This window comes from Leptodactylus fuscus, chromosome 4 (assembly GCF_031893055.1).
Source record: "Leptodactylus fuscus isolate aLepFus1 chromosome 4, aLepFus1.hap2, whole genome shotgun sequence".
Taxonomy (NCBI): Eukaryota; Metazoa; Chordata; class Amphibia; order Anura; family Leptodactylidae; genus Leptodactylus; species Leptodactylus fuscus.
In genome coordinates, this window is record NC_134268.1 from 168,516,165 (window position 1) to 168,531,033 (window position 14,869).

At 43.3% G+C, this 14,869-nt stretch overlaps 1 protein-coding gene across 16 annotated transcripts in view; it reads left to right on the forward strand.

Moving 5' to 3' along the window:
* The window catches only part of SLC4A7 (solute carrier family 4 member 7), a 111,942-nt gene that overhangs the window by 29,664 nt on the left and 67,409 nt on the right, over positions 1 to 14,869 (forward strand). Inside the window, exon 1 of one of the 16 annotated variants that reach the window (XM_075271351.1) lies at positions 3,427 to 3,577. The exons of the other annotated variants lie outside the window; for them this stretch is intronic. Within the exon in view, the coding sequence (XP_075127452.1) occupies positions 3,542 to 3,577 (36 nt within the window). The 5' untranslated portion in view covers positions 3,427 to 3,541. Of the gene's footprint in view, positions 1 to 3,426; positions 3,578 to 14,869 lie in introns of those variants that run through there. 16 annotated transcript variants of the gene reach the window in all.

Below are 14,869 nucleotides of genomic sequence, written 5' to 3' on the forward strand. Positions count from 1 at the left end.
AAAACAACCCAGCAGGTACTCCTTCACCCAGAGAGCGCCCTCCTAGGGGTAGCCTTGTGACCTTGCACGTAATGTCACGTCTCGCATCAGCTTATTGTCTGTTGACTCACTTGGGAAGAAGTGATCATGTTGTGACCTCTGTAGGGCTCTACTCACATCTGGACAAATTTCTCAAGACCGGTAGATTGTACACTGGGCGGATTGTGCACCTCAACAGAAATCTACACTAGTTAATATCTGGCATTGATTTGTGTCATTTATCATAGTATCTGCAACATCACCCTCATTGAGAAAAGTGGCAATAGTGGTGCAAAAACTCGTTTAGTTGAAAGTCACTGGTTTGACACTTTTTACACCAAAATTATTATATAAAAGCTTCAGAAATCTTCAATGTTTCCTGTAAGCTTTAAATGGAAACTCAAAAAAAGGAATAGTATTCGGGATGTTTCCGATATCCGCTACATGACAGTGGTTACGATGCATATTAGTGGACATCAAGCATAATCTTAAGGCTAGTTCACACAGGGCTAGTGACCACGCATTTTGGTCCTGATTTTGCCGCATGACGCACTGACTTAGGCCCAAATGAATGGGCCTACTCCAGAGGGTGCTGTCACAAGGCGGACGCCGCGTCTCAATCAGTCACAGAATCCGCCAGAATACAGGGCAGCTCGCTTGTTTTTTTTCTGTGAGCGGGAACAAACCGCTCATAGAAAAAAGGACACTAGTGGTGTACATAGACCTCTATTGTGAGGGGACGGATTTTGAGGTGGATTTGGCATCAAAATCTGCCCCCTCTTGCCTTGTGTGAACAAGCCCTTACTTGAGCTTCAGGCTAAGGCTCAACGAAGCAAGTCACAGCCTAAAAACGCAGATTTTTTTTCTGCTATACCTAAACCGAAAAAGCCAGCGTCTCCGTAGGTATAAGTGTCATGCTGCGACTTGCTTGGGATACACATATTGTATATAGAAAATGTATGAACTCCTGGAAGGGGGAAAAACTGTATTTGAGGGTCAGGGTGCAGTATAAATGCCGTTAGACACAATTCCAGGTATACCATATATTTATGGGATTTTATTTTTTTTGTGTTTTTTGAAGGTTTAACTACTTTCGCATAATAAATACACTTTGTATAAAAAATTAAATTATGCTGTTACAGGGGGTTGCCCAGGCAAAAATGGACAACCCCTTTAATTTCTAAATCAGTTGGGGGCAGTGAAAATAATAATAAAGAAAAATGTATACTCTCCCTTCCCCGATGCTCCGGTGTCATCCCGGTTTGTTCAGGTCCTTCTGCTCAACGAGTCTCTTCTTTAGTTCCGCTGAAGCTGCTGATTGGTCTCAGTGGTCACGTGACCACTGAGGCCAATCAGCACAGGGCATGCAATGTCACTACCTGTGACATTACAGGTCTTTTGCTGACACTGCTGATTGGCCCCAGCATTCATGTGATTGATTTTTCACTGCCCTGAGCTGTTTTAAAATTAAAGGGGTTTTCCAATTTTGCCTGGGCAACCCCTTTTAATAGTACTTCTTTATGTTTTGTTTTGGCCATTGCACAGTTCTGTTAAGTAGAAGCTGTTCATTGGATTTACAGAAACATTTATTTAAGTACAACTTTATCCAGGATCCCTTTGAAGACTAAGGAGCTATTCACATAGTGTAAAAGGAGACAGAATTTGTGGCAGACTTCTGCCTCAAATTCCTTTCTACATTCTGCACTTGTGGCTTTCACTTGCTGATCAGCCTGAGATGAATTGGACTATACATTGAAGCGGCTCACACCACCGGTTCGGCGGATGTATCGTCTGCGGCAAGATCAACAAAACGCTTTTTTTTTTTTTTTTTGCTTTTTCCAGCCTCCTGCTTTGTTCTCATTTTCCGATTAAATACAGGAAGATTTCCCCTCCTAACCTGCACCAGATTACGTCATATGAGTGTACGTACCCTCAGTGCAGTAACTATTCATGTGTAAATCAGGATGGGGTCTTGTACAGTCCATATAGATTTGTGTAAATAAGGATGAGGTCTTGTGTAGCTTTGAGTACATAAGGCTGGGGTCTTGTATTGCCCATGTAGCTTTGCCTAAATGAGGATGGGGTCTTGAGTAGCCCATGTACCTGCCTTCTCAATTTGGATTTGTGCATTAGTTTCTAGTTTGACATGGGGTTTTCCACCTGCTCCATTTCGTAGATGCTTTGCTTCCCTCTCGTCAGGCCTTTTCTGTTGTCTGCTGTTGCGAGCAGAACAGCTGATAGTGTGTAAGTGTGCAAAACCCTTTAAGAGGACAGCGAAGCCTGAAAGGTCACCCATATCCTTGTGTAGCTGAAGCACGCACCTTGCTCCTGTCATGGGACAGAAAGATCTTTATATGTTCATAAACAGATCAGCATGTCCCCATACGTCCTGATTTATCAATGCTTCTATGACAGTGCATGTTTGGGACACGGCCCTTTGTTGGGCCACATGTGCACCACAACCCCCATTCTGTGCCTTTCTTGCCACATTGTGTGAATGTGCAGGGACACCTCGGCCTGACATATTCATTTATATTGGTGTGCGTTATTATGGAAATCCGTTCTCGTTCCTCACTGGCGTAGGTTTCCATCCTGTTACTGGGACGTGGTCGGAGCCTCTTCATAAGTCACTTGTTCCCTCCACCAGTAGTGGCGTTTATTAAGACTGGCATATGATACACCAGTCTTAATAAATCTGCCCTGTCTATTTACTGACACGGTAAATGGCACCGCCTAGTTGTCAGTCTAGTTATACATTTCCAGGAGTAGTGACAGAGGAACAATACAACTCAGAGATCTATTATGCCATTCTATGTTGAAACAGAAATGGCCAGTGAGTTGATGGATCTAATTTTAGACTCCCAAATGTTGCTGCTGTGGGGTACACTGCTAGGGGTGTCTGTAGAGGCCCATATTTTGAATGTGGTAAGGCGCACTGCTTGTATGGGGTAATGTTTGATATTAATGCTTTCCTGGGAAGTTTTTGAGAATAAAGTAGATGGCACCACGTTCACCACGTAGCTTTTTCCCTCTGTGCTATAAATATGATTTTTCTTCATTTTTCCTGGGCATGGCAGATGCTGTCACTTTGAGTTGGAAGCGGCCCTGAATATCCCTGCTGTGTGTTTTCTCATGAAATAGCTTCGCTGCTATATTTGAGATGTACCCTTGGATTACAGACTATCCAAAAATGAACCAATCTGAGAAAGTTCTTGTAATAAACCTGAACCCGCTACCCCCTTAGTTTCCAGTGTGTAATAACCAGATAGGGGCAGGCTCCTTTTTTTGGTATTTGCAGAAGTGAAAAGTTAAAGAGCAGCCATGTTCCCCAAATCTGTGAGTAGTGTGTATGTGTGATGCGGAGCGAGTGCCTGCCCTCTGTGCGGATTGGATGGGAGCTGGAGAGTGTCTGTGTGACAGCACCATCATAAAGCAGTCACGTACTCTGCTCACACAACAGCTCGGGCTGGATTACATTACACAGCTTCAAGTCAAGGACATGCTTTGCACTTAGGAAATCAGCATGGAAAGAAGTCGAGCCCGCAAGGATATGATAGCTGTAAGTCCATATAGAAAATCTTCTGTGTAGCCTGTTGTGTACTGACAGAAGGCGTTGCTTTTTCTGGCCAGCTATGTGTACGCACGTTTTCAGGTCTTTTCCATTCCACGTTCTTGTCTGACTGCAGCTATTGCTTGCTTGCAGTGCAGGTGGATACCTGGAGCGATCTCTGATCACGTCCGATAGAAAGCAAATTGTAGTGGTGGTTGTAGTATGATGTAATACCATTTGTATCAAAACAATCCGCCGCTTTATCTCATTGGACAAAAAAAATGAATAATCCTTTTTGTTATTTGTTTCTTACAATAACGCTTAAAAATAAAGGAAGTGTTAAGAGAAAGCGTAGACTACAGCGGCGAGCTGTCACCGTCATGTAAATGTGCTGCAGAATGACACTGATCCGCTTTAGGTTTAAGCTAAGCTGATTTCATGCCTGAAGGTAAGCAGTTTACAGCTAAATGTCTGTCTTTCTGGGCGCTGTATCCTTCTGACCTCCCCCATTTGATGCTTTTTATGTAAACCTTCCCCGTACAATACTGTTGTGGGAGAGCACGAGTTGAGCTAGTGCTAGAGAAAAGCCACGTCTGGCTGCAGTCAGTGCTCAGCTTCTTCAGTCAAGGCTGCTAGGAAAAGTTTGTATGTGTGTCATCAAAAGAAATACATGGCGGTACAAAGAGCATGTCAGCGCACATGTATCTGTAGTTATTGCAGCCGTGTGACGTCATATAGCTATATACTTTAGGCAAAGAGAACCTTTGAATACTGTATGTATACTTCAGTCTGATATCCTATAGATCAGGGACATGGCCTGTAAAGCAGCTCCGTTACACTCAAGTGAATGCGCTAAGTTCTGGTGTCAAGCACATCCGCTGCCCAAATATATGGCATGGTGTTTGGTAAGTATTGAAGAGGCTTCAGTGTTCACGCTGTAGCCTCTTCAAGCAGCTGATCTGCTGGGCACCCGGATGTCAGACCCCTGCCAATCTATAGTTGATCCTTGGGATAGGTCATCTGTTTTTCTTAACCTGGAAAACCCTTGTAAGGCTGGGGTCCCACAGGGCAGAAACACCGCGATTTGTGCCGTGGGAAAAATCGTGGCTTTTTACAGTACTTGCAAGGTGGATGGGATTCATGCGAATCCCATGCCCACTTTGCGGAAAAAATCGCAGCGTGGACATGCTGCGATTTCCAAAAACGTTGCAGTTTTGAAAATCGATGCATGTCAATTATATCTACTGAAACGCTGGCGGCTTTCCTGTAGATATAATTGTAAAGGAAAGTCCGTGGAGCAAAACTCTGAACTTTCTGTTCAAAGCACTGCGGGAAGAACTGCGATGCGGTCACGCCGCGGTTGTTTCCGCAGCACTTTAGCGCAGTATTCCCGGCCCGTGAGGTCTTAGCCTAAGGCCGAGATCCAACATGGCAAAAAATGCTGCGTTTTACAGTCCCAGCAAAATTCTATCAAATCCCTTCCGAACATTGCAGGAAAATACCTGCAGCATAAATGTTGCGTTTCCGGAAGTTGCAGAATGTCCATTATACCTTCAGAAACGCTAGATGTTTCCCTATGTGTATAATTGAAGAGGAAAACTCTACAGATTTTTCGTGAAAAGTACTGCGGGAAAAAACATGATGCATTTCCGCTGCATTTTTTTCTGCAGCACTTTTTCACTGTGGCCGCTACGTGGGGCCTTAGCCTTAAAGGGAAATCTTGAAAATGATTGAGATGTAGCAGCGCTGTGTCAACTCTGCTATACCTGAGACGTAGCAGCGCTGTGTCAGCTCTGCTATACCTGAGATGTAGCAGAGCTGTATCAACTCTACTACATTTGAGATCGGACCACAATGGAGACTGCTGTAGACCAATCTTAGACTCCGCCTCCTCCGGCAGAACCAGCGTTGATTGGTCGAATGCTGTACACTGTATGGCATTCGGCCAATCAACGCTGGTCAATGCATTCCTATGAGAAATTCAGCTCCCGCATAAAGCAAGCTGACAGGAATCCCGACCAGCATATAATGGGCTCCCACGAGATAGAGCCCCAAAGAGCTGTTTGAGTAACATTCTCACCTAAATAAAGGTAATCCCTAGCTAACCCTGCCAGTACATCTATCCCTGTCTCACAGTCACAGAGTTCACAGTCTATAAAGAAAAGATTTTTCTGGCACTCAAATTGGAAGTATTATATATTTATTACAAGCATCAAAAGTTACACTAATAGACATTTCCGTCCAAAGACCTTCATCAGTATAACAGATGCAGATAAAGTGAGAGACTTTCTCCCTATTGGACTTTCTCCATACACCATGTGTTCACTTTATCTGCATCTGTTATACTGATGAAGGTCTTTGGACCGAAACGTCTATTAGTGTAACTTTTGATGCTTGTAATAAATATATAATACTTCCAATTTGAGTGCCAGAAAATTCTTTTCTTTATGGACTATGGCGGTGAGATGCCTTTTCTGAGCACCTAATTCCCTCATACCGAGTGACTGATCATTATATCCAATAGTTCACAGTCTGATATGAACCGAATCTGAAATCCACCATTCGTATAAAGTGGAAGTCACCTGATTTAGCCAGCCAATTACTTTTTCCGATAATTTTTTTTATTTATTTTTTTCGATGCCTACGTTGTCGTAGTTACTGTCTCACCTCCCCTGCACAGTTATTGGTGCAAAAAAAGCACCAGGAAAGGTGGGAGGGGATACGAATTTTTAGTGCGTTTGCCGCGTAGTATTAGATTGGAATCGAATATCTTTAATATCCTGATATTCGATCGAATACCATTTTGATCGAACGCCGTTCGCTCATCTCTATTGGATACCTTTTTTTTTTCTGACTAACGCTTAGGAATAGCCTTAATAAAGGCTATTCTTCTTCTACCTTTAGATGTCTTCTCTGTGCCGCCGTTCAGTAGAAATCCTGGTTTTCTTCGGTATGCAAATGAGTTCTCGCAGCACTGGGGGCGTCCCCAATGCTGCGAGAGAACTCTCCAGCAACGCTTCTATCTTCCTCTGGAACGCGCTCTCCCTGTGTCTTCTTCCGTCCTGGGTTTCAGTCTTCTAGGCCTCGGGCAGAGCAGACTGCACCTGCCCACAGCCACAAGAAAATGTAAGCTGGTCACAAGAAAATGGCCGCTTACACAGCTTACTGTGGCCGTGCGCATGTGCAGTTGGCTCTGACCAAGGCCTAGAATTTGCATACCAAAGAAAACTTGGATTTCTACTGAACGGCGATGCGGAGAAAACTTCTAAAGGTGGGAGAAGAATAGCCTTTCTTAAGGCTATTCCTAAGCGTTAGTCAGTAAAAAGGGTATCCAATGATAGGATCCCTTTAACTCTCACACCCCGGAGGCAGCCAGGTAACACTAGATTTTTGTGCCGTCTCCTGACATATCTATTTTCTTTTAATACTATACAGCTTTCTCTTTATTCTTATGTTGCGCTGTTCCTCTGGTATTCTTCCCATAAATTTAGCCAGCGGTCAATTTATTCCTAAATTTCTAGGAAGGTTAACCAATCTAGGGCACAATGTAGAACAAAATACTACAGAATTTTTAGTATTTCCTAAAATGCACACGTCAATATAGGTCATAGGTCCTCCTTGCGTAATCACAGCTGACCGCCAGGGTTTCCATAGCTAAACCTAAAAAGATCTTCTGATCATAGTGGGGCTTTCTTTAGGGGAAGCAATAGCATTATGGGACCTTGATAATATTAGCACTGTCCTGAGCCTGTCTGTATACCGTATAACAACGTGTACTGTGCTGGATTTGTGAATGTATTTACAAGAACATGCCAGTGTTCTGAATAAGATGCGTAGTTTTGTGACTGTGCCCCTTCCAGACTTCTCCTATCTTTACGTGCATCAGTACAGATGGAGGCGTTTGCTGGCATCACAGGAACCCTGCAGTAGGGAAGATGAGCTGGATTTATTATTCATCAATCTGCTCCGGGGTCTGCTGTGACATCCACACTTGGGGCCTGGAGCAGAGAGGGAGCAGGGTGCAGAGAAGGTAGCGGACTGGGGAGTAATGAATTCGATGCAGCACTCGCTCCTTGGACATTATAATGTGTGTGGGGGGGGGGGGGGGAGGGGCTCCAGACTTCTAGCGCAAATGTCACATCAGACCCAGGAGCAGAGAAGAGACAGGTAGCAGAATGGTGAGATGTGAATCTAGCTCCCTGCTTGCTGTCTGAACATTATACACAGTATAATGGGCCATTAGACTGTGAGGGGTGTAAGTGGGCATTATACTGTTTAAGGGGGACAACAAGGCACCTAAGACCTGAAATTTTTCTTTTCGCCTTGAGTTCATTTTCTAAAAGTTGCCTGGAATACCTGCCTTCCTTGGGACCGAGCCCAGCTCCATAACCACTCTGCTAAGGAACTACTGAAGCTCAAGCCCGGTATACATTTGTGTTCGGGCCGTTCTGTTCCCCTGCAAGCGGCACTTTTCTCTCTGTATTTTTCATGCGCAAACCACACAGACCCTATTACAGTCTATGGGTTCGCAGGTTTCTAAAGTATCCGCTTTTTTTATGTGGATTAGGTTTCCGGGGGTCTGCTTGGGGACCCTCTGAATGGAAACCCATGTGCAGATGTGAATGGGGCCTCAGAGAGAACACTGACCTAGTAACAGTAGTACTGCTACTCCCGAATCTCTGAGGTAATTTATTTACTAAACTCATATTTAATAGTTCATTTTGACTTCTTGCCCCATACTTTCTCCGTAGTCTGAGTGTTCTACTTTGGATTGGTCATATCTAGAGATCAGCGAGTACTGTTTGGATCAGCCGATCCGAACAGCACACTCGCATAGAAATGAATGGACGTAGCCGGCACGCGGGGGGTTAAGCGGCCGGCCGCCGTCAAAGCGGAAGTACCAGGTGCATCCATTCATTTCTATGGAGCGTGCTGTTCGGGTCGGCTGATCCGAACAGTACTCCCTCATCTCTAGTCATATCCAATGTATGATGGGATGTCTTTATCATCACGCAGACCGTACAGTGAGCGCCATCTGCATAGAGCGCAGTAGCATTAGATATCTGGCGTGTGTATGGTACAGCAGTGAGGGAACGGTCAGTGAAAATTCAGGAAGCTACTACAACCTTCATATTGTAGATGGCCGACAAGGACTGTGGTGATGGTGAATGTAGGTAAAGTATGGCTGAAGCAAATACGGTATCTTAAAATAATCTGCAGTGTCTCAAAATCCATTACGATAGTCATGTATTATAGTTTTTCTGTGTGTATATAGTTTAACTATATTTTAGGTAACCTTCCTCTATTCCATATATCATTTTTGTAACTATCAGTCGTCTGTGCAGCACTTCCCCTAAATATTCTGACACGACAGGCGTTCCTCTGCTTCCCTGGTTAGTAAACGCCTTTATTTTTCTTATTACTTTCCAGTCTATAAAATGATCAAAGTTACATTTCTAGCATAGACAGCCTTGTCTCCCACTGGTAAGGATTAGAGGCTCGTCCAACACTTGGCTCGCACACAGCTCTGGGTGCAAAGCTTCTGCGTGAAAGAGCTGCTTGTGAGTCTTCACTTTTGTGAGAACAGGTAGAATTACATGACGTACGCTAAGATCACCACACGGATATTTACTAAATAATCTGTAAAACCTGCGTAAAGTTATGTCCTGCGCTTTTAGTTAGCCCTTCCTTCTTCCTATATTCAGTTGTTCTCATGTAGCTAGCCCTGTCCATGTCAATCACTGTTAATAATAGTAGCTGGGTCTTTTGGAGACAGGTCCACGGCCAAAACTATTTGTTCCAAGAATTGGATAAGAGTATTGTCTTCTCTCAAGCAGTTGTATTTGTTCTATAACTGACAACTGTAAAAGCAAAATACAATACAGTACACCGTACAATACAGTACACAATACAATACACCGTACAATACAATATAACACAATACAATACACCATACAATACACCGTACAACACAATACAATACACCGTACTATACAATACACTGTACAATACAACATAACACAATACAATACACCGTACAATACAGTACACCATACAATATACAATACAATACACCGTACAATGCAATACAACACAATACACTGTACAATACAATACAATAAAATACACTGTACAATACAACACAATACACTGTAAATACAATACAACACAATACACTGTACAATACTATACACTGTACAATACCATACACTGTACAATACACCGTACAATATACTGTACAGTACAATACACCGTATACAATACAACACAATACAATACACTGTACAATACAATACACCGTACAATATCCTCACTGTTCTTGCTATATAAAATGTTTAAAACCTTGTTGACAGCCATTGTAAGCCACTAAGTAACATACAAATTCCCTCGGTCTCTGCTGGTATTTGGCCTAGGATGGGTCCAGCACACTGTAATGTCTTACAATGTAAATGGTAGCCGTCACCCTAGTGTGAACATAACCATACGTTGTCCATTCATAGATCAGATTTCTACCATGTTCCAGTATTTTTCAGGGCTGTAAGATTAACCCTTTTCTGCTTATACCGTGCAAATTACAACAACACAGACACCAGCAAAACTAACATTGTCCCCACCATAAAGAATCTCCCTGATATGATTAAATCTTGCAAAAAATCTCTTATTTGGCTAGTTTTACACATCAGTTATTTGCAGGGATAAGTAACTGCTGTGGGTCTGCCATCTGGCATCACCAGAATGTGGGGCCCACGTCCCACTGTCTGAATGGAGTAGTGGTTGAACACGCACGCTGCCACTCCATTCATCTATGGGACTGGTGAAGAGCATCGGGCCCAGAGCTCAGGACTCCCAATGCATGGACAGTACAAGTAGGATGTGACATGTGACATTCATCCCATTTGCAAGAGATTAGACCAGCGTCACTCAATGCTATGTCCACATCGTTCATCCTGCTGTAACCTTCTGCGTTGCCAGCAGAGACGGTACAGTTATGTTATTTTATTATTGCACTTAGTGTCGGGATGTTATCATGTCCCACTTATGAATGGTCTCATTCTCTACGTTGAGAGATACTTTGTGATTGCCAGTGGTTTATTCCTGGATCGGGTCCTGCATTCCATTAAGTTAACTGCAATATAAAGTGACATGAAGATTTACAAGGGCATGCCTGTCTGTAACTCTATCCAAACAGACATGCAGCTTCCACGTGAATGGAGGTTTCTGCTTGGAACGGGGCACGGACATTCCCATTATATTGGTACCGCTTGTGGATTAAAAAAGCATATTGTAATATTTGGATACACATTGCATTTTGTGTCTTCCTTCCTTGATATTAAAAGGATTTTATATTGGACTGAGAGGATTTCTTACCCCCTTTTATTATGGCAGTGGGGTGGGGGGGGGGGGTGAAAGCTCTGTCCGGTCTGTGGCTTTCCTATCTGGGCTATGGGGCCTATTATCGGATGCCCAGGATCTAGAATAATGATTTACTGTCTTATTATAGATTATGTGGGTGATGGCACGTATAGATTGGTTTTCTGTTGGAGATGTAGTCTTATACATTTCTACCTTTAGGATATGTTCATACTTGTTTAACCTATCCTATAGCTGCTTTTGTAGATAAACTGGTCACAGGACTTCATGTTAACACTTGCTTTGGGTTAATGACTTGTTAAACTCTTCGGATATGTTTGTTGTCTTTTCTGCTGTAGCACCATATGTATAAGACCTCTTCATATGATTACGACTTCTTTTGTTGTTGTTGTAGCTATAAATTATATATAGTATGTGAGGTACTTGGCGTCTACCATATTGGAGATACATTCTTCGTACTGTATTGTGTCTCTCTATACAGCAAGGTGTGTGTTCCAGGCAAAAACTTTTTTTTCTTTCTTTAAAAAAAAAGGTGTGTTAGTGCTATCAGTGGGTTAATAAGTGCACCCAAATACCTTTAGCAGTGTTTTAAGTGATTTCTGACTTTTACTGGGAGCGCCTAGTATCCTCTGCATTTGTGTACTTGGGTAGCTTACTGCTATCTTAGGGCTCGTTCACACGAGCACAGAGGGGGCTGATTATGGCGCGGAATGCAAGTCATAATCCGCCCCTCACAATGGTGGTCTACGGAGACCGCTAGTGTTCGCTTTTTTTTTATTCCGCTAGCGAGCTGCCCTTTCTTCAGGCTGAATCAGCCACGGCGTCCGCCTCTAGAGTAGGCCCATTCATTTGGGCCTAATCCGGAGCGGAAAGCTGCGATGGAATACGCACACGTGGATTTACGTGTGAACTAAGCCTTAGCCTACAACTACTATGATGCATTGCAGTTCATTCAGATCTCCCGCACAATTCCCTCCCCCTCCCTGTTTCCCTAGCTAGCCCGCAGACTACAAGCCCTACCTAGCTAACTAATTCATTCCCCCCTACCCACTCCCCACCCCATCATACTTGCCTGTCTTCTCATCCAGGACATGACTTTCGTGCCGCAGTCCCTTCTTCTGCCCGCACCTGTACAATAGAACGCCCACAGAAACGAAGAGAAGCATGTGCAATAGAACGCTGTTTCTCTTTGCTTCTGCCAGCGTTTTATTGCGCAGGCGTCACATCCAGCTCCCTTGTAAAGGAAGCGACAACCAGCAGAAGAAGAGGATGTGAGCAATGGTGAATATGGCGGGGAAGGGGGGAGAAGGAGTACTGGTGACCTCCTGTCTGCAGAAACAGCGAAACGGAACATCACCAGGAAATCAGAAAATGTGCCTGGGGCGGTCACATGTTAATCATGAAATGACTCTGTTTATCCCTTTGTACTCTGCAAAGTTAACCAGTGAGCACTAGTCTGTTGTGGCTGCTTTAGTCACTAGTCCAATAGCGGAAATATTATTATTTATTATTATGTATCTTTTGGTGCATATTCACTTATAGTAAACCCTCTACAGCTGTCTTTCAGTATTTATGGCCATCTACATTCCGTGGTGTTGTTGTGGTGGTTTGTGTTTTTTATTTTTATTTTTTTAACTTATTCTTCCCATCCGTTTCCCCCTCTGTATTCTGTATCTTCAGCAGTTTCCCCACTCTGCATTTTGCTTCGCTCCAGAATGGGTTGGTGGTAACCTGCTGTGATATAATCCCATATACAAGAACTGCATCTTTTCCCCCAGACCACAATGTTGGCAGCCAGCCTGCATATTCCATCTTTACATGTTCAGATTTCTTTCTAGTACCTATCCAATGAATTGGTGTCCATCTGAGCGTACATTTACACCTGCCAATGCAGCAGTTGAGCGACGATCAGTGATACATTTAGCATCTGCGATCATTCCTTTCCCCATACTGTTTAACTCTTTGCAGCACATCACTGTTTGCATATGGTGAAGTGTTGCCAATAATTTTGCTGATAACCTTTAAGGGTAATACTATACACTGTACCATGCAACGCTGTAGCCGCATTCCATGATGGGCCATAATGCTTTCACTTAAGGGGGACATATCGGCACCTCCTCCAACCTCAGTTCTTTGCATACTTCAATAGACACTGCTCTGCTGATTCTGGCACAGTTGGAATTTTTCCTCTAGCCACTGCGGTTTCTAAGCAATTGGTGCTGTTAGTTTCCACCCCAGAACCACCTACCTGACAGAAGAGACCATGACTGTGCTGGAAATAACAGAAATAATTGCTCAGGAAGGTTGGGGGCTAGAGGAAAAATTTAGTAGAGCGGAGCCTTGTAAACAATGCACAAGAGTTTTGAAGGTGTTGAAAAGTTCCCTTTAAAATAACTGAAGAAGTAATTGAACAGAGGCCTGCGGTTTTTCAGGTTACCGAGTGCCAAGGACAGTCCATAACTAGGGTTGAGCCAATCTTGAGATTTCAGGATCATTTTTAAAATCCGATTTCCGATTATTTTCCATTCGAACCCAATTCCAATCCCAATGCAAGTTGATGGAATTTTTTTTAATAATTGAAGATCGGATTTTAAAAACGATCCTATTCACTACACAGCATGGAGTCTAAGAATTGAACACTTTAATTTTAAGACTCCACGCTGTGTAGTGATTAAAAAAAAAAATGCTCTGACTACACGTCTCCTCTGGTGTCCACTTACCTGCACAGATCGCTGCCACTCCCTGCTGTTCTCGCTCCTCTTCTCGCTGCCCCCGCCTCCCAGGTTAGTGTTACAGACCTAGGAAGAAGGCGGGGCTTGTGGCTTAGAGTGTGGGCAGGTACAGAGCGGGGAGACGTGAGGGGCAGCGAGGTGAGAAGAGGAGCGAAAACAGCGGGGAGGGGCAGCGATCTGTGCAGGTAAGTGTTAGCTACTAGAGGTGTTATCTTTTCCCACAATGCTTGGCCAGTAGCAAAGCATTGTGGGAAATAACCTCCGACCTCAATCCCGCCTAAAAAGATCGGGATCGGAATTCCGATCGCAATCGTGAAATTTACTCGATTTGTGATCGGAATCCGATCTTTTCTGATCCCGATTGCTCAACCCTATCCATAACTGAGTGCTGTCTATCAACTTGTAGGGGCTTAGGACCATAAAGCATAGTGGGTCTACAGAAAGTTGCAAATGATCATTCTTGACTATAACTCGGAGGAGAAGAATTGGTTCAGTCCTAAGAAAATCTCATAATCCTGTAAGAAATATGTATGTAAACCTAGTTTAAGGACCTATCGGGCGGGAAGGGGGGGGGGGTTAACCCCGGTGCACATTTCGAAATACTTTTGACCTTTAGCAATATTGTTCATAGTTTTAGAAATATTTATAAATCTGTCGTATGGACCTTCATAAATTTCCCTTTCCAACACGCCAAAATTCTGTCCCGTTTTTGCAGTCTCCATTGCCTGTGCACCAATATTCTTTCTGAACTGAATTTTTTACTAAGTTTATACCACTTTACACTTGGCAAAAAAAATCTGTACTTTTCTGTCTCATAAATGTGTGGTATTATAGCTACCGTACTTCTAAGCCTTGTCCATTTTGGTGCACATTTTTCAGAATTGTCGAGCCAGTTATATTTATGAACTGTGTGCACCAGAAAAAATAGTTCAGAAAGCCCGTACACCATAACTTTGGGCGCAAATGTCAATATAAGTGATGTCACTGTCCATTTTCGGGAGCGAGGGTTCCTATGTAACATATTCCCAGTAATTGCCATAATCTCACAGTATATTGGGCTCACAGAATTCTGACCAGTCAATACTAATCTTACAGATAATGAGATTGTGTTGGGCTAGAATCAGTTCTCCTCCTCCTCTGCATGTTATAATTTATGAAGGTTCGGTCATTTTCCACTATGTATAGGCCTTCTCTGTCT